Source organism: Malurus melanocephalus, unplaced genomic scaffold (assembly GCF_030028575.1).
Source record: "Malurus melanocephalus ecotype Western Australia unplaced genomic scaffold, MMel_1.1 scaffold_1539, whole genome shotgun sequence".
Lineage (NCBI taxonomy): Eukaryota > Metazoa > Chordata > Aves > Passeriformes > Maluridae > Malurus > Malurus melanocephalus.
Window position 1 is genome coordinate 3,706 of NW_026624771.1, and position 25,226 is coordinate 28,931.

The window sequence follows — 25,226 nt, forward strand, 5'->3', positions numbered from 1 at the left end:
GGAACCAGAACCCCTTTGGAGCAGGACCAGGACAGCACTTGCAGTACCCACAGATTTGTACAAAGCATCACATTGATGATATCCAAAACACTACCAATCCTTTCCTAATGCCAGCAATGAAATTCCTATGCAAATGGAAGTCCACTTTTTATGTTAATACCTCTTTAAACACCAGCTCTTGGAATGCTGATAGGGCAGAACTCGACAGCTGGCACCTGGTGATGGAACAACACMGGTAAACAGTTGTGGGACAACACAAAACTCTTACAAAAACCCCAATTTCCTGGATGTATCCAACAGTTGCCACGGTGCTGGTTTCTAGGGAGAAATGAGTCTCTGTGCAAGTGTTTCATCCGTGGCAAGTGTTTCGAGTGTCCGTGTCTGCTCCTGCCTGCAGTGGGGCGTTTCCTGCAGCTGAGTGCTCAGAGCCCAAAAGCACAGGCAGTGCTGAGGTTAGGGCTAACTTCTGGGCCAGAGCTGGACGGAGCCCTCTGCGACTCCCACTCATTGGGTGTTTCCTCTGCGTGTCCCAGCCRGCCGGGGAATGCGGGGCAGGAGGAGGCCAGGAGCACCAGAAAGTGAACCAGCACTTCTTGTCCTTTGTATTTCCAGGGGACGAGCCGTGCCCTGCAGCGTGGTGCCCGTGGCACGCAGCGCGCTCCGCAGTGTCCAGAGCTCAGGGAGTCCCAGGCTGTGGCTGTGCTCCTSGCTCATCGTTCCACAGGTGCCACCCTCGGGGGCCATGGCTGTCCCCTGCGCTCCTGGCCCTTGCTGGCAGTCCTGTGAGTGTCCTCTGCTGGCACCAGGGCGCTGCCAGTGCTGGGGCTGCTGCTGTTGGCAGGGCAGCGCTGCAGGAAAGCCAGCAGCTGGGAAGTCTTGGCGGCCAGAGGAGCTCTCCAGCGCGGAACGGCCGCACCTTTGGGCAGGGGGCTGGRTGGTGGGCTGTGCCGCTCCGATTCCTGTGCTTCCAAAGGCAGCCGGCCTGCAGAGCTGCTCCCGGGCACCAGCTGAGCCTGGGGGGACACCACAGGCGTGGGCACAGGRTCCAGTGGCGCGTCCCCCTCGGTGCCGGCCCCTCCGGGTGCTGGGAAGCCGCTGCTTCGCCGGCTGCACGACTCACAGCACAGCTTGTGGTAGCCAGGGATGGAGCAGTAGCGGGCCAGCACTTCCATCTGGCAGAAGATGGAYTTGTCTCCCAGGCAGGGCTCATCTGCAAAACAAATGTTCCAGAGACGGGAACCTGGTAATGGGCACTTGGGAAACGCTGGCACATTGTTTTTGAGAAGGACACTGATTCCCAGTGCCAACCTCCCAGAGCTCCCCCAGACATGCTGGCATGTCCCACCCACTCTGAATCCCTTCCCTTCCAGCCTCAGGACATCATCCATCAGCAGCATTAAAACCAAGGGAATCTTCCCTCACTGAAACTAGATCCCAAGCAAGAACCCTCGCCAATGCCTTTAAGATAAAAGGTTATAGTTGGATATAGCTTTGTTTGGATTAAGTTTGGAATTTTTCAGGGACCAACTGAAAGCTTCAACAGTGGGTCACATCTGAGGTGTGTGCATCCCTTTCCTCAGGACAAAGAACTTGTAGAGGCTCCTCTGGAAACTTTGAAACAACATCAACTTTTGCAGAGAGAGACATCCTCACCTTGGCACAGGGGCTGCCTCATCGTGGGTCAGCAGTACAGTGGGACACTGCCTTCCCCCCCTGCTTTTAAATATCAACTGGAGCCTGATCTCAGAGTGGGTGAAAACAAGCTCAACTCCAAGGAACTCGGTAAAACCCAGTTCTATGGGATATGAATCTCTCCTTGTCATGATCCTGCTGAGCTTCCTCACAACCCTTGCTGGCTCCTGACAAACCTGGTGTRAAAGCAGCAGATCTGCATGGGAATATCCTGCTCCATGAGGCACTGTGAGATTAYTCCAGCCTCAGGATGGAATCTGGGGCTATAGGTACAATTCCCTTTGCCTTTCCATAGTRACAGTGACCCTTATTTGGTCCCACCTCTCATGGTTCATTTTAGGGTATCCRTTWGTGCTGGTTTAGATTCCAYSACTCCACCCACAGAGATTTGGGCTGTGCTTCTCTATTTCCAGCAGGTTCCATAAGGAGCCAAAGCAGATCCCACCTGTCCAGTCTGGGGGAAAAYACCTGCACRGCCAAGGAGCTCTGACCCCTGAGCAGTGTCAGAGCCAGCCAGAGGGAGTTAAAATCACAATAAACCCCAAATCCTACTGAGGAAATAATCCAAAGGAAGATAKGCATTGTTGTCATAAAAAGCTTCAAAACCTGTTAAAAATTCTATGAGAAACAATGTAATGGATTCCCAGGAACCTGATTAGTGCTCTTGGTTCCATGTTTATGTATTTTTCCTCTCTCACTTGGCAGCTTGTAGAACTTAGCCTGGGATTTAGAGGTCAGGCAGGGTTTGCTTTGGGTTGACCTTCACCTCTGSACTCAGTCTGTGCAAACACAACTTGGGCCAATGTGGTTAAACCCTGTTTGAGCACATTTACAGGACAGACCCCGGCACGGGGAGCTGTGACATGCAGAGATTGCTGGACTGGTGTGTCTCCAGGCAGAGTTATTCCCTGCTGCAGCCCTTGCAGCTGCTCTCTTACCATCACAGGCAGYGAGTTTACAGGCTCTGACAGACTCGGGCCGTTCCCCCTCGCAGCGGTCCCCGGCRCGGCACAGCACCTGCCGGCTCTCGGTCCCCTCCCCGCAGGTCACCGAGCACTGCAGACACAGAGAGCACACATCAGGGTGTACTGGGCAGAAATCACCGTGTCCCAGCCAGCTCCGGGCTGGTTTTGGGACGGGCTGGTGCAGCCCCACTGCGCTGCCCACCTGGGACCAGGGCCCGGCTTTCCAGGGCGCGGGGCAGGGCACGTGGTTGCAGGGCCGGCGGCTCTCRGGGCGGTGGCCGCTGCAGAATTTGGCGTGGACGGAGCGGTTGGTGCCGTCTGGGAGGGGCTGGATGCAGCGCACCGTGCGCAGCTGGTAGCCAGAACTGCCACAGCTTTTGGTGCAGTGCTCCCACTCATCTGCTGCCCAGCTGCCAAGGCAAATAGAGTCAGACACCATCAACTGTTCCTCTTTTTGTCCTGCTTTTTTGTGGCTGCCTCAGCCCTGCAGCAAGCTCCATGGCAGGGGGTTGTAATGAGATAAGCTATACAGTCCCTTCCAACCCAACCACTGTATGATTTTCTGATGTATATCTATATATATATATATATATATATATGTATATATATATACATATATAGATATAAATACAATACAACCACCCAATCAAATCAGTGTGCATGCTTGCAGAGGTAGAGACTCCCCTCCATATTCAGGAACTGCAGCCTGGAAAGCTGTCAGCATCCCACCCAATTCATCCATCCCACCCAGTCTGGCTGGGGCTACCCTGTCCCAAGGAGCCCTCCCTGCTCTCCATGCCCAGCCACACTCACAGGGGCTCTGTGCACTCCTGCAAGTTGCACATCCTACGGATGGGCTTTGGCTTTTTGCTGCCTTCACAGAAGCTTCGATGAACCATCTTGTTGTCACTCTTCCTGCGGCACCCATACTTGGTGTACTGGAACCCTGGGGAACGTGTCAGAGAAATCACAAGAATCAGATCTTTGTGAGAATGTTTGGCTTCAATAGGGTTTTCTGGCTTATTAAATGGGTTGACAGGACTCAATTTTGGTATTGGCATTCCCCATTCTTTGCTTAAGAGCCATGGGCAGACCATGAGTACAGGGCATGCTCAGGAGCATCAGTCTGAGTTTGGATGTCCAAAGTGGCTCGGGGTCCAAACTTAAACCCTAAAGAAGCCTTTTTCTTCCTAGGTGGGAAGTGTGACACTTAAGAACAATCATGCACTTCAGGTATTTTAAACTTGAGCACTAAAATAACAAAGTGCTGTTAAAGAAAGGAAGCCAAGATTTTGAAATCACGAGTTCTGGCACTTTATCCTTTGTTCCAGGTGTCTCACACCCTGCTCACCTCCACCGCAGGGTTTGGAGCACTGGGACCAGCTCTTCAGGGCCCACTCGAAGGTGTCCATGTCCTCACGCAGCACGTTGTTGCTGTGGATGGTGGGCACCGAATCCTCGTGGATGATGTATTTGTAAGTCAGGCTGGACCTGGTGTCGTTCCCCCGAGGAATGATCTGTGGATAACATAAACCAGTGCTGTTACAGATTCCTGTGCAAAGCAGGACACCAAGGCTCTGTGTCCCCAGAGCTGGGCACGTCACCCACCAGCACCACCACGGCGTCGTGCAGGGGCCCGTCCGTGTGCAGGGTCTCAGTGTCATCCTCGATGCTGTAGTCCCACTGCACGCCCAGGTCGATGAAGGATCGGGATCTGGCCTCCTCCCCTTTCCCGTTCAGGATGTAGTGTCCTGTAGCCTGGTTCTTGATTGCTGGGAGGAGCGAGAGCAGAGCCTGTCGTGCCTCCCCCGCAGTGGCAGCAATCGGGGTGGCACGGGGAGGGGTTTCCATCAGATTGTGAAAATAATGCATTTTTATCACATTTTGCTTCCCTCTGCACACCCGGGYGTGTCCCAGATGCTAAAATCTGTAAGTGAGTGAGGAGCTGAGGAATCAGAGCCCTGTGGAACTGCCTGGGTTTGGGTTTGGACAGCACACCTCAGCCAGCTACAGCGGGGATTATGATGATGATGATGCTTCAAGTAGAAGTCGATTCATTAAAAATCAGAATCACAGAATGGTGTGGATTGGAAGGGACYTTAAAGAYCRTCCAGTTCCAACAGCCATGAAAAGATGGACTCTCATTTTTCTTCTTTTGGCAGTGTGCCACAGGAATAATTAAAACATACTGAATTTGATTCACCCCGGCAGTGCCCACTTTGATGTGAGCCATCACAATCTTTGGTTAGTAAACATGCAAACTGGGATCAGTTTAATATTTAGATATTTCAAACGAGCAGATGTTTGCTTGCTGAGCTGTAGGACTGCAGGACTAAGCCCTGGCCACACAATTTGGAAAGCCCACATTTACTCAACCCCTTCACTGGGCTCTCTCATCCCTCTGGCATGAGCATCCCGTGCTTCTTCTGCAGCCTCAGACCAAACTTGAGCAGAGAAACACTTACCAAGAAAGTGAGGAGAGGCCTCATCTTCTTGAATAAACACATGGCGAGCCCCAGGAGGGATATCAAACATCTTAAGGTATCCTTTGGCACGTGCAGGGTCAGTGGAGGCAGCGGGGAGGAAAAGAGAAAGGAACAGCCATGGTCAGGAGTGCAGGGCATGGCCCAGCTCTGCTTGCAGGAGAGRGCATCCCAGAGCAAGTGTGCAGCAGACATGGGTTTGGAACGTGTGGGATGGGCCCTGCTGGGCTCTTCTCCTCCAGGGAGACAACAGACACCGCTTACAGACCCATCTGCCACTTCCCAGCTGGGATCAGTTCCATATTTGCAAAAAAACTCAGGCAAAAAGATGTTTCCTGTGTTCCTCGGCACACCAGGACATAAGCACAAGTTTTCCTCAATTATTTTGCCAAATTACTCCTCAGGTTGTTGGATTGGAACTTACTGACAAGTAAAAAGTTGTGCCCAAAGAAAATTATTCTTAGTTCMGATTTCAATTATTTATTTACCAGTGCAAATCACAGGTAACTAGTGCAAAATCAAGGAAGCACTGCCATAAGGGAGAATCCCTTCTAGGGATTGGTCAGAGGTACTTGAAGATCAAGATTTAACCAAGAGCCCTGTGAGTTCTCTGAGTGCATGGGATTTTCATATTCCTGTTATTTCCTTGTTAACAACTGCAGATTTAATGATGCAAAATGACAGGATTCTGGGACTGCTGGATGCACTGGCACTCTGTTCTGCCCCTGACAAACACAGCCCATGGGAAATCCAAGTGAAGGAACAGAAAAGCCAGGAACAGGGAAAGTSCTGGTCCTGGCTGAGCAGTGCATGTGCCCAACAGGATTTCCCATCTTTTCCTCCATCACCTTTAGAGCACAGGGAACAAGTTTTTGCCTGGTGTGGTATTACCTGTCTGTGTCTACAGGAAGATGGGAACTGCCATTCCCACGGATGCCTCTCTCCCTACAAGCTGTTGCACTTACCCAGAATGTTTTTAGCCTCTTTTGTCCCAGAAATGGAAACACTGTGAGCTCCTTTGAGTAAGGGAATGGCTCCTTTGCTCTTCCCTTAAACAGAACACCTGGAATTAGTGCCCTGGGAGCCCAGTCCGGTCATTCCACTGATTGTGTATCACCCAGATGCTCTTTACAAGCAAAAAAACCTATATTACATAATAGACAAATGCATTTACAGCAGATTTGGAAACATCTAGGCAAGACAASCAGTCCATGGAAGTCGGACAATCCGGGCAGGATTTTAAGTTGGATACTTGCAGAAACTGTTTTCTAGAAACTCAAATTCTTTTTGGCACTTCTTGCTTACATATTCCCCTGTTGGAAGAGGTCAATTAGCCTTTTTAATGACCAGATTACCCAAGCCAGGGAAAATCYATCAGTATTCCCTGATGGAATCAGTATTCCATCACTTCCATGTTCATCCACAATCCGGGACCGACGGACAGCAGCCTGTCCTGAACAGGCCCCAAGRGATGCTGTTAGCTCCATTATTCCCAAGGTTTGAATGTGCCTGTGAGTGTGACACAARCCCCAGAGCCACAGGAGCTCCAGGCAGCTGCTGTTCCTACCAAGCTTTTTGGGAGTGCGGGTGTAGGTCCCCTTCACCGTCCGGCAGTGGGAATCGTCCCCGCCGCAGACCCCRCACTGATCCTCGGCCTTGYTGGAGCCAATTTCCTTGTCACAGCCCACTTTCTGCAGAAAAAAAGGGCAAAATTGGATGTTAGGAGAGAATTCTTTTCTATGAGAATGCTGAGGCCCTGGCACAGGGTGCCCAGAGAAGCTGTGGCTGCTCCTGGATCCCTGGCAGTGCCCAAGGCCAGGCTTGGAGCAGCCTGGGACAGTGGGATGTGTCCCCATGGCAGTGACATGGAACTGATGATCTTTAAGGTCCCTTTCAGCCCAAACCAGGTCCCTTTCAATCCCAAACCAGYCTGGGATTCCATGACAAGAAACAATCAGGGGAAGAGGAGCACTTCCATGCAACAGGTCTGCGCTGTTCTCTAATTTAACATCAAAGTCAAGGACTTGGGAGGCAAACAACGCTGAAAATCTGGAATTTAGAGACACYTGCAAAGTGTCTCCGTGCCACTGAGCTGTCCCCAGTGTCCCTGGGCAAGCTGCCACTCACCACACACTCYCCACGGACACAGATGCTGTAGGGATCCTTGTAGGAACAGCGAGTCCCGTCGTGCACTGGCTGTTTCATGTGAGCCACATCCCCYGTTTCCCTGGACTGGCAGTACAGGTGACACCTCCTGGGAGCTGTGGGAMAAGAAATGATGCATGGAGGACATGGATATGGGGTGTTCCCACAACCATCCCACTGATAGAGCGAGCTGTGAGAAAAGTTTGGGGTTGAGGATGAGGGCACGTGCATTGCGGGGTAATTTTGGGGGAAATAGGCAGYTTGGGGGAAAATGGGGAGGTTTGGGCAGAAACTCAGGGATTTAGGGCAAAACTGGTGGTTTTGAGACGTCATGTGGCAATTTTGGGTAAAAAGTATCCATTTTGGGGATAAGCAAGCAATTTGAAATTATAAAGGTGAATTTTAGGGATAAACGGGGGGATTGGGGAGAAATGGGAGATTTGGGGTGGAAACGGAGAAATTAGGGCAAACTTGTGATTTTGAGACATAATTCTGTAACTTTGGAGCAAAAATGTCAATTTTAGGGATAAAGGGGGATGTTCAGGGGGAATAATGGGACTCTGGTAGTAAAAAGGGCAAATTTGGGTCAGAGTAGGGACACTCTGGGTTAAAATCAGGGATTTAGGGCAAATCTGCCAATTTTCAGACATAATGTGCTATTTTAGGGTCAAAAGTGTCCATTTTATGGATAAATGGGAGGGAAATGGACAGTTTTTGGCTAAAATGGAAAAACTGAAGTCAGAGCAGGGAATTGGGATATCAAAATCCAGGATTTAAGGCAAYACTTGTGATTTTCAGACAAAACAGRYARATGGGTGGGGAGGGAAGCAACTCATTTGCTTTTGTGGGAGTTGTGGGCCGAGGGGAATGCCTGCAAACCCTTCCAAGTGTGATTAAAGGYGCAGAGCAGGACGCACGGTCGGGGTGCTCGTAGGGCAGCCAGTGGTGTCGGCTGCCCCGGAACTCGAAGTGGGAATTGCGCTGCTGGCACTGCTGAGCCCTGAAATCCTCAAAGTGCTTTGGACACTCCTCGGTGCTGCACAGCTGGAACTCAAAATTCACCCCGGAGCAGTCGTCACCTCCATTGATGGGCCTGGCAGAGGAAAACATTGCAGAGATTCTCATCAGGGACAAACTTCCCTGGGAGGGTGGGGAGCCCTGGCACAGGGTGCCCAGAGAAGCTGTGGCTGCCCCTGGATCCCTGGMAGTGTCCAAGAACAGGTTGGGCAGGACTTGGAGCACCCTGGGATGTGGGAATGTGTCCCTGCTCATGGGAATGGATGAACTTTAAGGTCTCTTCCAACCCAAACCAGTCTGGGATTCTATAATTCTATGGTATTCTTGGATCCACCAAAAACGATCCCCTTTCAAGGGGCTTGAACAGAATCTGCACCCAAAACCCAAATGCCATTTGCAGTGACCCCTCTGAGGACCCTGGGTGGGTGCAATTCCCACACCTACATTGGGTTGTTGCACTGGCGCGTGCGGAAGCGAACCCCGGTCCCACAGGTCCGTGAGCAGGAGCCAAACTTGGTCCAGGGCCCCCAGTGTCCATCCTGCTTCAGCTGGTTGGTGTTCTTCCACATGCAGTGACCCTTGTAGCACCACTGAGGGAAYGGGGTGACAACAGACACAAACCCCAAATGAATTGTGTAAGCACAGTASAAGAACATTTTGCTGCTGTCTGGGGCACGCGCAGATGGTACATGTGGCTCTTCAGTATCTCAAAATAAAGGGAATTTCCTAGAAAACCCCAGGCATTTCAGTATAATTATATAATTGAAAATGGATTGGCAGGACATCCACTAATGGGGATATTAAGGGGAAAAATCAAGCACTAATCCTCAGCCTACACAAGCATTTGCCACAGGATGTGTGGACCATGAGTTCTGAGCAGTCATCCCACAGTAACAGCATCATCTGCTTCCCTGGATTCCTAAAGGCACTCTACAGAAACTTCACAGATGAGACAGAACCCCAAAAAATATAACAAAGAGGTCACAGAATAGGCTGCACCTCAGCTGGAATTTCTAAGCCCAAAATGCACCGTGGCAAACCTTTACAGCTCACAGAATATCCCGGGGGGAAAGCACAGCTCCTGTTTTCCACACGTTCTCTCTTCACCCTGGGAGTGTCAGGCAATTCCCTGTTTCCCTCTGTGCCCTTCAACCCAAATGGACCTAACTTGTTTTTTTCCCCAAGACAAACACAGTGCAAAGCCCAGACTCACTTTYCCTGGGGCACATTCTGTGCCATCGAGGGGAGGTCCTTTCTTGGTCTTGCAGAAGTAGGGGTTRTCAGGATGGCTGCACCACAGCTGCTTGCAGGGATCAAAGGTTCGGAACTGAAACRACAGGCAGGAGAAGAAATGCAGAGCATGAGATGATTTATAAATCATACAGATGATTTATTCTGGATTAGTAAGTATTTAGTGTATTTTATTTAYATTTTATTTGTATCTTTTATTTTTTCTACTTTTTGGATGAGTGCAACCCACTCTATGAATTCCATCTCACACAGCCCAGTAAACCCAGTATCTTCAGGGCAGTGCTTATTCCCTGGCATCCCCCAGCCCTGTGCCAGGRAGGAAAGAAGACACCCAGAAATGGGACAAAAATTAGACTTTTTTTTTTCTCTGTTTCTTTCTTGTGCTCGCTCCCACTAGTCTGTGCTATATGGACCAGGTTGCCACTCATTTTCCCATTATTCCACAGGACCCAGAGGACAGGCTTTCCCCAGAAACATCCCTCATCTCTTGGCAGATCTCTTTGAAATGCCCCATTCAGTTCCTGCACTTGCTGTGTGTTTATTCCTGGGTGTCCAGCACGTACTGCTGTGCACATCCTGTAGCCCACRCCGAAGTCGAAGCGGCACTGCTCATCCATGGAATAGTTGATGCCTGGCAGCTCGGGGAGCTTGGGCCAGTCATGCTCAAAAGGGTCATCGAGAAGGCAGTCATAAGAGCTGTGAAAAGAGACCCAGAAAAGCAGACCATGAGAAGATGAGTATTCTGAATTCAATTCAAGTGTCCAAGGCCAGGGCGGTGGGGCTGATAGTGGAAKGTGYYCCTGTTGGTGGMAGRGRKTTTGGGACAAGATGAGYTTTACTGTCCCTTCCAACCCAATCCATTCTGGCCTTCTGGGACAATGTGACACCTATTCCCAACCCCTCTAGAGTTAAGGGAGTCTTTCCATGGACTTTCCATCCTCAGTGGATGGGTACAGAACAGCCCCCCCCATGTGAGGACACAGCATTCATGGGTTGGAGCTTTTCTAACAGAGATTTGAAGGGGAAAGTGTCTGAAAAAGAGGGATCAGAGAGTGGTTGCCCCCGGAGGCCTTACTGGATGTATCTCCTGAGCTCCTGGCCGCTGCAGCGGGACCAGTGGTAGCGGTGGAAGGCAGCCTGCACCAGGGGGGCCATGACGCTGCCCATCGCCGTCTCGTCCCCACATCTGTTCCCTTGCCCATCGTGCTCCATGCCCAGCCTGCAAGAAAGAACCTGCTCAGAGCTCCTGTGAAAACAGCTATGGAAGAGGGGCCGAATCTGAGCCACAGCCAGCTGGGGAGAAGGCAGTGAAGGAGCAGACTAAACCAGCTCCTGTCTCCACTGCCTCTACCTTCCAGATCCCTTCCTGACCTTTCCCTCACCCCAGAGGAAACAAAGRTCACCCTCCTCCCCTTCCCTTCTTCCCCCATTCGTCTCTCCATTGCTTCAGCCACTATTACATTCCCAGGGAGACGGAAATAAAACTAGGACAGCTTCTTCAGAGCCATTAAACCCAACCCTTGGGGCAAGAAGGRGGTGCAGCACAGCATTTTGGTGTGATCTGATGGTAAAAGTTGCACTTACACATGCCCAGTCTCATGAGCAACAACAAAGGCTGATGAGAAGCCGTCCTCGTGGTTGAGGGTGCAGCTCCGGACCGGGTGGCACATGCCTGTCACAGGAGCATATCCTACAGACAGACAKTGGGGCTGAGTCTTGTGCTCAGGACACGATCTTAAATCAGCCCCCCCAGTAAACTTCCTTCTCCTCAGGAAAGGCTCAAATTGCTGTGAGGCCAGGGTAGCCTGCCTGGCTCCTCATCCTGACCAGCCTTTGGGAATTCCTGCCCATTATCATTAGCTCCCTGAGTCCAAAGGGTGGATGCAGGTGTCAAAGTGGCTGGGTGTCTAAAAATGGAAATCTGTGCTGAAAGGTGCAATAAAATGAAGAGGAATGCCACATGCATTGAGGTTCCCAGCCCTTCCTGCATACACAAGAGTTTGAAGAGAGTTAAGAGGTATTTATTTACAACTCTCAAGAAAGAAATTCAGTCTACATTTGGCTATAAATGGCAAGGACTCATGGCAAAGTCTCCTTGCTTTTGAAAAAAGCCTGTGGAATGAACAAGACGAGGAGCTAACAACGCAATTCCCAATTTTTCCTCTTTTCTGGCAAGAAACACCGAGCGCAGAGCTCTGCCCCGGGTCAGCTGCATTACCTTGCATACCAGCGGGCCCAAAATCTTGCCTGGTTAAGAAGATGGCATGGTCRTGGTGCTCAGCATGGCTGGGGTCTGCTCTCTGCTGCTGATAGGCCCAGCGGCACACGTTCTCCAGGCTGCGTGACGGGTTCCCCCTCTCGATCAGGCTGATGGACTGACAGAGCAACATGTCAGAGCCAGCTCCTCCTAAAGCAGCAATTTCACGTGGATTTGGAGGTCCTGCCCAGCAGATGAAGTGCTGAAGTTGCTTGCTCACCTTTGCGTAGCCCAGCATGATCATTCGGACCAACACGACGTTGATGTGAACACCCAGGGACTCGTCGTGGTAAATCTCATTCACCTGAGGAAAAAAAGAGGAAAAAATTAATGAGAAAATAACCCACTGATGATACCAAGGAAACCTCCAAGGCCACAGAGATGTTATTCCAAGGACTTGTATCATTACAATCCTCAGAAGAGGATTCCAGTCTCGGACCATTTCCACACAGTGAAAAATGTAAATTCACTTCGTGTCACCACATACCCTCTTCACATGGAATTTTGGGAAGCATGTCAAGCCTCCTCTCATGTTTCATGGATCAGGGCTCAAAGAAAAGGGGATTAGGGAGAAGATGTCAAGTACAARCCCTGCAAATCACAAAATCCTGCACTGCTTTGRRAGGGACCTTACAGCTCATCTCATTCCCCCTCTYTGCAAGGGCAGAAACASCTTCCASTAGACCARGCTGCTCCAAGCTTATCCTGGAACACTTCAGCTCTTCTTGTTTTGAAGAGTATTTTTTTTAGGAGGAACTTATGCTGCTGCCCTACTTTTTCAAGATCAGTTAGAATTCTGTGGTCACTTCTGTACTAAAGAGGGGCTTTGTGGCAGGGAWGTTAGAAAAACAGAATTATGCAGATGGGCCAAAAGTTGTCCTTCTTGAGGCCTTTCCCTGTGTCTGGGAAGGTGAGAAATGTCCTGGCACCAGAGTGTGAAACATCTGCAAGTCCTCAATGAGGCTCCTCATTCCCCTAAAAACAAAATAAATATTATATTATGGGCAATTGGTGAGAAATAAACACCCCTGTTCAGAGGCTGGTGGTTGGAGCAGGAGTTAGAGAGTTGTTTCATTTTGCAATCAGGCTAAACAGAACTTCCCCTCAGGGAAAAAGGTCACTGGGACTTGTCCAGACTGTGGGCCCTGGTGCAAGGATTTGAGCCCGTGGTGTAAACCTGAAATCCCTGAGGCTGAGAGCAGTGTCAGCAGGGCAGTGGGACAGAGAATGGGCACAGAGCTCAGCTGCCTGTCCTGTGAGGCAATCATCCCAAAGGTCAGTTATTCTGCTTCTATTTTCTCCCCATTAATGTAACAGCATCGCTCCCACAAAGGGCTGGGCTGGAATAAATGTTCACAAATGTTCACAAATGTTCACAAATGTTCACAAATGTTCACAAATGTTCACAAATGTTCCTTTGTGCCAAAAGACAACGGGGGAGTGACTTCAAGACACAGGAATGACTTTTCCTGGAGGAAAAAAGGACTCTGGAGTCAGCCCCACAGCTGCTCCCAGCAGATGGAGCTGCAGGTCTGTAAAAGCCACCAAAGTGCTTTGGGACATGGATCAACCCCTCTGCTCACWGGAAAGGTTTATAAACCAAAAGCACAATACTCTGCAATAACGTGTAATGGAGATTTGGAGCTGATGTTCCACAGGGTACGTGGAAAAAAGGAAATTATTCTCTCAGYGATGCTGGAAAGCATCACATTGGTTGGGTTAAATTCATAAAGGAAGAATTTTTTTTCCTCTCAGATTCTAAGAACTCAAATTTAGATGACCTGTAAGCYTTAGGAATAATTTTTAAATTATTCCAGGAATAAAAAGAGTGTAAAASAAACAAGAATCATTCCTACATCCATAAAATCATTATTAATGGGAGTCATTAAGGGTATAATTAGTCTCTCATCTTCACCCTTAAGAGATTTTTTCCTTTCCTGGAAAACCTTATGATCCCACACTTTCTAAGACAGATCTGCTGGGATTACCAGAAGGTTTGCTCTGTCAGAGAACCACTGAGAGTTTAGAACACTTTTTCCTCCACATGTTTATTCTTTAATCAGTTTTTCTCCAGAAATGTGTTGTAGGAGAAGCTTGGAATTACTAGAAATGGATCAAGTTCACRTTTTTTCCTTACTGCTTTTCAACTATGTCTAAATTTTTGCAATTGCCCTAGGAACCTAAGGTGAAAAAGAAGAATCAAAGGAACATCTTGAAAACACAAAACCTTATCCAGCAGCAGTCAGAACGATCCCATTGATATTTTCCCCACCCCTGGTGCCCCTACAAGAGCTGCCACCAATGATTCCTGCTGGCACACAAGCTTTGTAAGATACTCACGATGTTCATGAGGGTCAGGAGGTAGTTCTGGACGTGTTCTTTGCCATGGAACCTGACCACAGAGTCGTCCACCCCCAGCAGCACCTCGATGTTGTGGTCGTTGTCTCCGGCGTGGCGGCGCCGCCGCAGGCTCTGGTTCAGCTGCTGCTCCACGTGCAGGGAGCTCAGTGCTCCCAGACCCGACAGGAGGGACCCTGCAAGGACAGGGAGGCATCAGGGCACTGCTAATTCCTGCCCCAGCCCTCCAAACATTCAAGGCCATGCTTGGATGGGGCTAATGGAACTGGGTGGCCTTTGAAGCCTCTTCCAACCCAACCCAACCCAACCCAACCCAACCCAACCCAACCCAACCCAACCCAACCCAACCCAACCCATTCTGTGATTCCATCACATGACCAATAGAATTCCAGTTCCATTTCAGAAACAACCTCCCACAAGGCATCCTCACCTGCAGAGACACCACTTTCTGGATAAAATAAATCAGGAACCATGAGGTGGGAGAAATCACCAGAAACCCAATGAAAACATTCACTCAACCACATGGATCTAATTTATCACGGTTCTTACTCCACACATAAAATCCAAAGCTCTTTCCAGTTATGGCAGTAAAACAAACCATGCCCAGGGATTTTTGACAGGTGAAGCCTCACACTGTAGGATACTTGGCTCTTCCCAAATGGACACCAGCACCCCAGCAGTCTGAGCAATGAACATCAGCAAAGAACATCTCATGGTGCACACAATGAGCTGCATACCATGGCTATCAGGAGCATCCCTGTWCCCCTCTCTTCCCAAAAACACACAGGGACCTCCCTGCTCTATGAATCCAGCTGGAACAAGCAGCATCCAGGGGATGGAGAGGAGAGGAAAGACCAGTCCTGCCTTTCCCCTACGATGGCAAGCTTCCAGCCCTTTTCCTCTGTGCTGGAATTCATCAGTGCCAAGGCTGCAAGTCCACAAACTGGCCCTTCCTGCATCTTCAGGCACTCTCAAGGATGCCAGCCCYGGGACAGCACACCAGTGGGAAAATCAGACACCCATTCCAGTTCCAAAAACTGCTCCAGCTGGCAAAGCTGCTGAGTGCAGCATCCAAGGGAAACCCAGCTGAACGCTGCCACTCTGCAGTGCCCATGGTGCCTACTTCCCACACCTCACTGGGAATCAAACACTGGGTCCTGTCCCTAAATGCTGTGCCCTGTCCAAAAACACTGTTTAACACAAGTGGGTAATTATTCTCTTATCTGTTTTCCATAGCTCTGAGTGACTCCATAGCTCTGAGAGTCAAACCCCAGGTTACAGGTACTGCTGATGGCTGTTTGAGGGTGCAGTTTGCACTTAACAAAACATATGGGATCTAAGCCATCGAGTCCAACTGTTCCCCCAGCACTGCCAAAGCCACCACTAAACCATGTCCCCATGTGCCACAGCCACACAGCTTTTAAATCCCTCCAGGGAYGGGAAATCCATKGCTGCCCTGTGCCGCCTGTGCCAGGGCTGGACAACCCTTTCTGTATGAGATGTTCCCTTATATTTAACCTAAACCTTCCATGGCACATCTTGAGGCCTTTCCCCTTATCTGATCATTTGTTACTTGGGAGAAAGACAGCACACAGGCAACAGTGAGGAAACACACAGAACCAGTCTGGCTGTTTGGGGATTTGAGCTAGACAGACTAATCTGTCCTAATCTCATTCTGGAATTAACTGGTTYGTTATCTCTTCCTTTTTTAATTTGCTAGTCACCTGCATCACTTGCATCCCGATCTTACCTGCAGGAACAGATCAGGCCATGCTCYTGTGCCAGGAGAAATGGTTATTCTGGGTTACAGCATGTGTTTGTCTTAGAGTGCAACTGTGAAACAATGGAACTACAGCACTTACCCTGCTATTGAATAAAGCTGCCCAAATCTTATTTCATCAATGCTGTTATCAGCCAACCAACCCTCTGTGTGCCTAAAGAGAACCCTCAGCATCACTCACGTGGGAGATTCTTGCCATTTTATTTTCTATTGTAAAATCCGTGGGTTGAATTGTGTGCCAGTGATAGAAGCACAAATATATACATATATACACCTGACATCCATCTATCCATCGAGCTGCCTATCCATGCTCCTCATAAACATTCCCTTGCTCAATTGCCTAATTTAGCCTTTTTTCTGAAGATACAGCAAGGAAAGTATCAAGGGAATATCCACACCTTCACTAATTCAAAATTAAGCTAATGAGAAATCAGTATGGAACCAATTGAGATCAATCTAAGTCCCTTTCCAAAGAGTGTGTTAATGTACAGAATGTCCCCAGGGACAGACGTGTTCTGCAGCTACTAAAAAATTCCATTCTGCTCTTCTCAAAGTAAGGAAAGTAGGCCAGYCCATCCTGTCACCGCCTCCTGAGGCTTATTTTGAAGTGTGCCTCTTGAAAAACCAGGCATGAARAAAAGAATCATTTAGTTCAAAAGCACATTACAAACAGTTCCAAAAGAATTTTCACTGATTTCCACATGAATTGTGCACATGCAACATTTTTGTGGTGCTGTTGGTATGGCCTAATTGTGGGGGATCAGCAACAGAAAGCAGCCAGGTCATCAGGGCTAAGATATGATGACAGGATGCTCTCATTAATTCTGGGATCTGCTGGAAGTTGCGTGCTTTGATTTATTAGGACCTTAAAAACCAAAATTCTGGCACATTACGCATTGTCCCTTATCTTTTCTCAAAGAATTGCCTGAAATTGCCTTTTACTCCGGAAGCACCAAATGGCTTTCTACCACTGCCACAACAATTCAGTGGCATGAAAAGAATGCATCCTGTCCTGAGGTCTCTGCCCCAAACCCCTTCCCACGTGGAGCACTGACCCTGGGACCTGCAGGCTTGACTCCATGCTTTGGAGCCTTAATAGTGTCAGTGTCTCTGGAGGAGAGTGTTGTTTGCTTAAGTGCTGCCAAAACTTCTGCTTGTTTGTTTTTGGGGGCTGAGGGAAGAGTTTGCCTCTGCAGCGACCCCAGCTGAGCCAGTTGGCCATAAAAATACACACTTTTACTTGATGTTTCATTGGATGTTCAAGGCTGTATCCCTGAAGTGCTTCCAGRAGCCCCTGCAGAGCGTCTCTCTGGGATATTTCATAATAAATAAATATTATCTATGAACTTTTGATAACACCAAGCAAGCCAGCTCTGCTGCTGCAGAAACACAGAGGAGAACATKGGATTGAACGTTTCCCTCAGTGCAGATGGAAGAATCACTTGAGCATTAACAAAAACCAAATGAGAAAAACTCAGAGCAACCCACTTTAGAGTCACTAAAGTTAGAAAAGGTCCTTCTGCTCATCGAGTCCAAGTGCTCACCCATCCCTTCATGTCCCCCCAGCTGGATGGTGCCATCACATGAGGATGGAAGAGCTGCTGCACCTGAGAGTCACAGGATGTGACAGAGAAGGTTTGGTGCTGGTGTCACCTCTCAGAAAGGTGTCTCAGTGTCAGAGGTGTAGCAGAAGGCAAGGACACAAAAGCATTTCCTAAGGGAAATAAAATTGCCAGCAGCCAGGTTCAGACATAACTCCACTTTCACAGCACTTTCACTGCATTAAGGAATGAAGAAAAGAGAAAGAAAATGTTCTTGTGACTTCATGTGCAGACCTCCTGAGATGGTTAAGCTCAGAGAATTCCCTCTGTTTATGTTCTCCACCAGTGAGAGCTTTGGAGTGACAGTGACTGGCAGAATTACAAACAAACAGGGATTAGAGGAAGGTCTGAATCCCAAGGCTGCAGGATTAGTCACGAAATGCATGAACTCCACAGGCCACAAACACAGACCCCACCTCACTTTGTTCTCACACTTAAAAGAGGCAAGGAAAGATTTTGAAGTGCTGATGAAATATGTGCTTTTCTGGTACCCGAGCAGTTCCAGCTGCAGAGAGATTCTGGGAAGGAGGGAAGATTTCCTGCACGATATTCCCTGCTCTGACATCACGGGAAGGCTCTTCCCTTCCACCAGCAGCAAGAACAGCTCTGAGCCCTCATTTACACCAGGGCTCAGTGCCAGCTGCACACTCCGGGAGCCACGTAGAAACATAGCATAATCCTCTGTGTATTTSAAATATGTTTAGAGCCAACTCAGGATAAACTTTTCCAACAGAAAAGGCTGGAATTTTACCCCRTAATTTTCTTGTCATCACTTCCCTCCCTGGCATGAGGCTTTCTAGGASTGCAGGTTATCCTTACCTGGCAGCAAACACACACAGAACAAAGCCAGAACTCAAGGAAATTCTAATTAAATAGGCCTGAATTTAGGTCAACTATTAACTGTTCTTTTTCCATGCCATAACCAGAAACAAACAGAAAAGAGGAATGTCAGCCTGTTGCAGAGTTCTCAGTGCTGGAGAACATGGCTCACACAATCCCTGGACAGTCTGCACTCACCTGATCCATGGGGAAAGTGCTTTTAGATCTGTGGAGAATTAGTAGGGACGGTGCTGGTGGTGAGAATTTCACTGTGAGGCTCTAACACACWCTCCAAAGAGGAGGAATGAGGCTCAGGGTCAAACCCAGCTGGTTTGGAATAAAGACACTGCCCTGTGACACTGCAAAGCTGAGCCAGGGCACTGTGGAGAAGCAGAGAAGCCCCCGAGCTGCTCCTGCCCAGCACTAATACCAGATCACAGCTCTGCTCTGGCTTAGCTCAGCCTCAGGGCTTGCCCTGCCTCATCTGCTCTGCACCTTATTTTTAGCTGGGCTTTAGCCCTAACAGCCAACTYAGCCAACAGCTATCCTAAAACTACAAACCACAGCTACTGCAATTCCTGCTTTCCTAGCAGCAAAAAATCCTCCCTTGCCACATTTCTTTAATTATTTGGCTTTCACTCTATACATAGCAAGAATTCCATCATAATTTTATTTTGGAGGTACAGGTGACTTGGTGGTTAGTTTTGTTTGCTAATTTTTTTTTAGAACAGGTTACAGATATATACTTTCTACATGTCATTATTAAAAAAAATTAATTACGGGTAGGGCTGTAGTCTGGTTTTGACCCTGAATTTTAATATATGAAAATATATTAAAAACAGTCTCTTGACAATTCCAGTTTTTTTACCAAGACATTATTACAAGCTGTCAGTCTTCCTTCAGTTTAGCAACTTACACATGTAGCTTTAACTGTAATAAATTGATTTTTTTTTCCTTTGATTCCTAACTGGAATATCACATTGTAAAAGGACAGAACAATCCAGAAAGGGGGGTACCACTACATTCTGAAAGCACAAGTTGCATTCATCATTTACTTGCTAATTCAGAACTTACCAGAAGAAGAAATGCTGGATGACCTGAGCTGTCTGCATTTTTGGGCAGCCTGCTGAGATCCCAACAGGCTGGGAATTCACAGGAATTGCAGGGTGTAAACTCTTTCAGCAGGTACCTGAACACTACCATGAGCTTCCAGGCCTGGAGGAAGTTGCTTTGGCAGAGATGCAGCACCCCCAGTGCTCATTAAATCATTATTGCAAGGCCTTACAATGATCTCACTCCTTACTCCTTGGCAGAAAGCATGGTGAGCCAAGCTTCCTATTTCACAGCCCCATGGAATGGTTTGGGTGGGAAGGAGCCTCTGGTCCATCTCCTTCCACCCCTGGCTATGGGCAGGAATGGTTCCTACTCCACCAGGTTACTCCAAGCCTCATCCAGCCTGACCTTGGACAATTCCAGGGATGGGGCAGCCACAGCTTCTTGGGCAAGGACAGTAAATGAATTTTCATGGGGCAAATGGGAGCAGTTTGCACAGTGAGGGCACTAACTGCTCCTTGGGTTGCTCATTTCTCTGGGATAAAGGGAAAACTTTGTTTACATGCAGTTGTGTATTTTTAAAACTGGGTAAGGAACGCGTTCCCAAACACCCAGGACCTTTTACTGCCACAGGAACAGTGAGAGAGGACAGGGCCAGGTTGGTGTTCCTCTGCAGGCACAGCCACAGCCTTCACATCAGCGAGCAGCCCACTGCCCACTGTCAACAGCAATTACCCTCTGATCACCAGTTTATCTGCCTTAAGCCTCTGGAAGTCAGCAAAGCCTGCTGCACTGTCCAGACACAACAGTGGGACATGAGACAGAGCCCAGCTCCCTCAAACTGGGATTATTGTGAGCAGAGAGCTGTGCCCTCAAAGTGGGATTATTGTGAGCAGGGAGCTGTGCCTTGCTCCCACAGCACACACACAGCTCCTTCCCCAGCTCCCTCAAACTGGGATTATTGTGAGCAGGGAGCTGTGCCTCAAACTGGGATTATTGTGAGCAGGGAGCTGTGCCTCAGACTGGGATTATTGTGAGCAGGGAGTTGTGCCTTGCTCCCACACATCTCCCAAGGATGAGGGATGGACCCTGGCAGCTGCTGAGGAAGGACCTGTCCAAGCCACCAATTGAACACTTCACCTAAATGCCCTAAGCCACTTTGGAGCAGCCCCACAAATGAAATAAAATCCCCGTGCCCATCACTCTGACCCATACAAAGGGGAAAGCTCTCCCACAACGATCCATGCAAGGGGAAATGTCAAGAGAAGAGTCWGTGATGTGCATTGCCCTGCCTATGGAGAAGCTGAAGATCTTGTCTGAAGGGCTCTGTGTTMCCCACCTAGCTTGAACAGAACTTTTTCCATTTTTCCAACAATGGAAAAAGCAAAAAGGTACTTTACATGTTTTTTTCTGTAAAAGGAAAGAGACACAAACATGCTTCTCACTGATTTGTTCCAACTTCTGAGAGATGGAGCAGACCACTACCACAACAAATGAAGGACCAGTTAGCACTGGGATCTGGGGTCTGCCTGCTGCCYTGGGTGTGTGATGGAGCTCCAGAATCTGGATAATCCATCAGAGGTCACTGGCTGGAGTGAACATGTGACCTGTTCCAATAAAACACAGACTCATAGAATCCTAAGGTTGGAAAGGACCTCTGAGAGCCTCAAGTCCAACCATCTGCCACCTGAAGTCTAAAAGGCCAAATGAGAAATGGAGGAGGGAAGAGACGAAGCTCTGTCCAAGTGCCAAGGYCAGTTTTGCACATAAAGAAATCAAAGGAGATTTCTGAATTTATTGGGCCTTAAGCCACTTCTTTCCACCTCCCACATGTTCACAGAAGACATAGAATAGAAACAATAACTAGGCCTGGTCCCATTCTAAACTTCATGAACTTCTGTACAGATATAAAAGGAAGATATAAAATTATTCTTCAACACCTTCAGCGTGATTCCCTSGCACGGCCACCAGCACAGGTGGAAACCAAGGTTGTGAACACCACGGACAGACTCAGCAATGCCATGAGATCAATGTTTAAAGGAGACAGGAGAACGGAATTCACACTAATCACTCACATAAAAGGAATAACCGAGTGTGTAAAACTGGAAAAAAATGTGGGGAAATATTTATGCAGCCCATACGAGCGAGACAAAGAGAACTTCAAACGCCCTGCCAGTGATAGTGAGTCACAAAGTGCGGGTGTGTGACAATGGGGCACTTCCTCCCAACGCCCTCTTCCCCCGTCACTTATGAAAGCATAATTGTCCTTAATTGCTCAGTTGGCACTAAGTGGATTCCAACCTTGTAACAGGACCAAGTCCAACAGCTGCTTTTGGGATCCTGGCCTTGTGATGAGCCCGTGCACCTGCAGCGACACCGCCGCGTCCGAGACAGAGCTCCTCCAGCACTGCAGCTCACTGGGGAGAGGAGAGGTCTATTCCCATCCAAAATACCCCAGCATTCCTATATCTGGGGAGAGGAGAGGTCCCTTCCCATCCAAAACACCCCAGCATTCCTATATCTGGGGAAAGGAGAGGTCTGTTCCCATCCAAAACACCCCAGCATTCCACACTCCTATATCTGGGGGCACCAGAGGTCCCTTCCCATCCAAAACACTCCAGGATTCCACACTCCTATGTCTGGGGGCATGAGAAATCCCTTCCCATCCAAAACACCCCAGGATTCCACACTCCTATCATAGCCATACTCTACATACAGACAGATTCATTGCATTACAGTATTTAAATATTAAGGTATGTAAGCCTGAATTTTGCAGAGTTGCATTTGCCCATCAACACTATCTCAAGCTGAAAACTTTAATTTTTAAACTAGCTTGTGCACTGACTAAATTAATGATTATGGAGTAATCAATGATTATGGAGTAATCAATGATTATGGAGTAATTTTTTTTGGAGGAAAAAAATTCATTAAGTGATGGATTATAAATGTAATTCGAGATAGCTGTGCTGAGTCGACAAATAGTATTCAAAGTCACACAGGCAGATTTTGGGAAATCACAGAAAATCAGTCACAGCCTCTGCTGTTTCCTAGTCAAGAATTTTCTGGAAAGGAGGATTTTAAAAYTGGAAGGGYTGTCAGGGAGGKAAYAGTCCTGRAGTWAAAKCCAGCTCTCAATCCTCACAATTCCTTAGGGAGCAGAACCTCATCTGCCCACAGCTCTGGCTATAATTACACAGAGTAAGTGGGATACACTTACAAAAACCACACAGACTGACACTACAGACACACTGACATCACACCATTTTTACTGAAAAAACCCAGCAAACAGGCAGCTTTGGAGGGTTAATTTTCACTGTCACACCACAGTTTGCAAACATGAGAGTCCCACCTGCACTTTCCTGTCGCCATTCCCCCCAGGGTGGGGAAGAGTTTTTTGCAAGGCCCAAACACTGGCCCTCAGACACTGACACAGACTTTTTTCATTATGGATGCACCCCCCTTTATTCTTTCCTTTTTTCATATAGACTCTTACACAACCAAGTGCTTTTTTTCCTTTCCACCTCACCAAATTCCTACGAGCGCGCCAGCCTCGCCTGCACCTCGCACAGATGTGTTATGAATCTAACTCCCACTGTTTCCACACTGGGTATTTTGATCATTCCCCTCTCCTTTTCCCCATCCYRAGCCYGTCCAAAATAGCACAGAGTCATAATCATAAATTCTCCCGTTCTGACCTGGAAGACAGGACTATTTCTCTTGAAAAAGCTGTGACTAAGGGGAGGGAGTTTTTAAGCAAGGTTCATCCCTGCAGTCTGCCACGGGAGGTGAGGTTTACTGGAAGTATTTTCCATAGGGAATTATTACTTCTTTCTATCCAGAACCCACCTTCTCCCTCCTGACACTCAGCACCACTCAGATAAAACATAAAATTTCAACTCTGACATTCAAAATAATCCAAATGCATTGGAACATCATTGCTGGAACCTCACCACAATGTGTGAATATCCAAAATGCCATTTATTTGTGGAATGACACTTCCCCAAGCACTTCATGCCCTTCAGTAGCACACTCTGTCAATGAAGCTGCTCCTCGAATTCAAGGAATTTTCCTGTGAGGGGAGAGCTGCCAATTTTCCCTCTTTGGCGAGCAGGGTCCCATTCTTGCACCTCTCCCCATTTCCTGCACAGTGTTGCTTTAATGAGCCCTCCAGTCTGGTGGAAAGCTAACAGAGACAGAGAGGAAAAGCATAATAATAAAAAAGGAGAAGAACCTGAGAGGGGAGAAGATTTAGGAAGAATTTTCCATTGAATATACCATGAGTCTGATTAAAAATATGACAAAAAGAGATAGTTCTCCTCTGCAAAAGGAGAGAAAACTGCCTGAGGGTTCACTTAGACATATAAAAGGATCTCTTAAGTGAATCAATAAATTTAATGACAGAATTACAAAGAAGAAACACSTAGTCAAATATTGTTTGCATTGCAGAAAACACAGCAAGGCAGTCCAACGCACCAAAATCAACCAAGAGCACTGTTTTCAATCCTGTCATCCAAGAACGCAGCCTTCATCTCAGATTCAATCCCTACCTAACAYAAAGCCCAGCTTATCCCAGCTCTGGATCCCAGTTTGACAGATCCCCAAAGGAGGATGGCACTGGGAATGATGGCAGGGTGGCAGTSCAARGTGGGAGAAAACTCAACAAAATTAGGAGACAACAGAAGCAATCAACAGAGCAGAAGAGTGTGAGTGGCACAACAGCAAATAACACCARTTTTAAAAAGTGTATCCAAGCATTAGTCACGGATAATAGGCCTCTCTTTCTCGCCGCATGGAATTTCAGCCATTTTTCAAAATTCCACTGGCATAAATATAAAGGAAAAGCTCCAACTATAAACTGTCACTGAATGCTGTTGAACTCGGGCTCCTGCTTTTTTTCCATGAATGCACTGTAAGTCAGCATTCCAAGAGCAACAAATGTCTCCAAGCCCAAGCTATTTCCCAACAGTCCATGGACCACGAGAGTGTCCAAGATAACAGCAAAAATATGCACAAGGCCATTCTCCCCAGATCCCACATCCACACAGGAGGGGGCTGTCCCAAAAACCCAACCAAGCACAAAGATCACTGTACTGCTGAACTGAAAATYCTGAAAAACAAATAACATCCAAGCCATTAGAGAGATGGAATATTGCTATTCTGATTTGGGAAGTGTGATTTGATAGAAGCTGTACCACTATGGAACAGCCACTTCCAAACTGTGGGCATCAACTCACCCTCTTCTAGCTGGGATAATAACCTGCAGTGCCTTTGAATATCCCACTCAAGCTGTAAATATTATCATCATCCCAAATAAGCCTTCACAGAAGATGCTGAAAGCAGCTTATTGAGTCCCAAGKCCTTATTAAATCCCTAAAAGGATTCACAGATGCTCTTGGTTGTCCAGCWCTGCTCTTCCAAGGAAAAGCACCTGAGGGAACTCACTGTCCAGCAGCACAGATTTCCAATTTCTCCAGGCTTTCCAGTTTCTGCCTCAGCTTCCCTGGCACTGCAGACACAATCCTGGCTTTTACCTGTGCCAGTGCCTCACCACTCTCATTGTAAACTTGTACAGGGACTGCAAAATCTGGAGTTATATGGAGATATTGGCAGCTGGAGCAGCAGTGCAYTGTGCCATCATCAACTGTGAGGCTCACAAAAGGGATGTTCAACTCCACACAGAGTTCTCTCTCTTTAGAGAAATTTAAAGTCTCATTTTTTAAGGCTTTAAAAACRGAGACAGGGCAGCTGGAGGCAGAGGGCTCAGGATTTCCACAGAGTGCTACATCTGAGGAACAGCTGTGAGAA

At 48.0% G+C, this 25,226-nt stretch overlaps 1 protein-coding gene across 1 annotated transcript; it reads right to left on the reverse strand.

Annotated features, from left to right (window-relative positions):
• Nucleotides 1-6: 6 nt before the first annotated feature.
• Nucleotides 7-14,357, reverse strand: LOC130587110 (A disintegrin and metalloproteinase with thrombospondin motifs 3-like; the record flags this gene model as incomplete). The annotated part of the gene is made up of 18 exons (XM_057388067.1): nucleotides 7-1,210; nucleotides 2,631-2,748; nucleotides 2,860-3,067; nucleotides 3,471-3,603; nucleotides 4,009-4,174; nucleotides 4,266-4,429; nucleotides 5,123-5,203; nucleotides 6,708-6,831; nucleotides 7,268-7,401; nucleotides 8,203-8,378; nucleotides 8,747-8,892; nucleotides 9,516-9,629; nucleotides 10,117-10,249; nucleotides 10,629-10,772; nucleotides 11,138-11,243; nucleotides 11,772-11,928; nucleotides 12,031-12,114; nucleotides 14,151-14,357. Coding segments are annotated over 18 exons (2,895 nt in total), but the record flags the coding sequence as incomplete, so codon positions are not given.
• Between the last annotated feature and the right edge of the window lie 10,869 nt (nucleotides 14,358-25,226).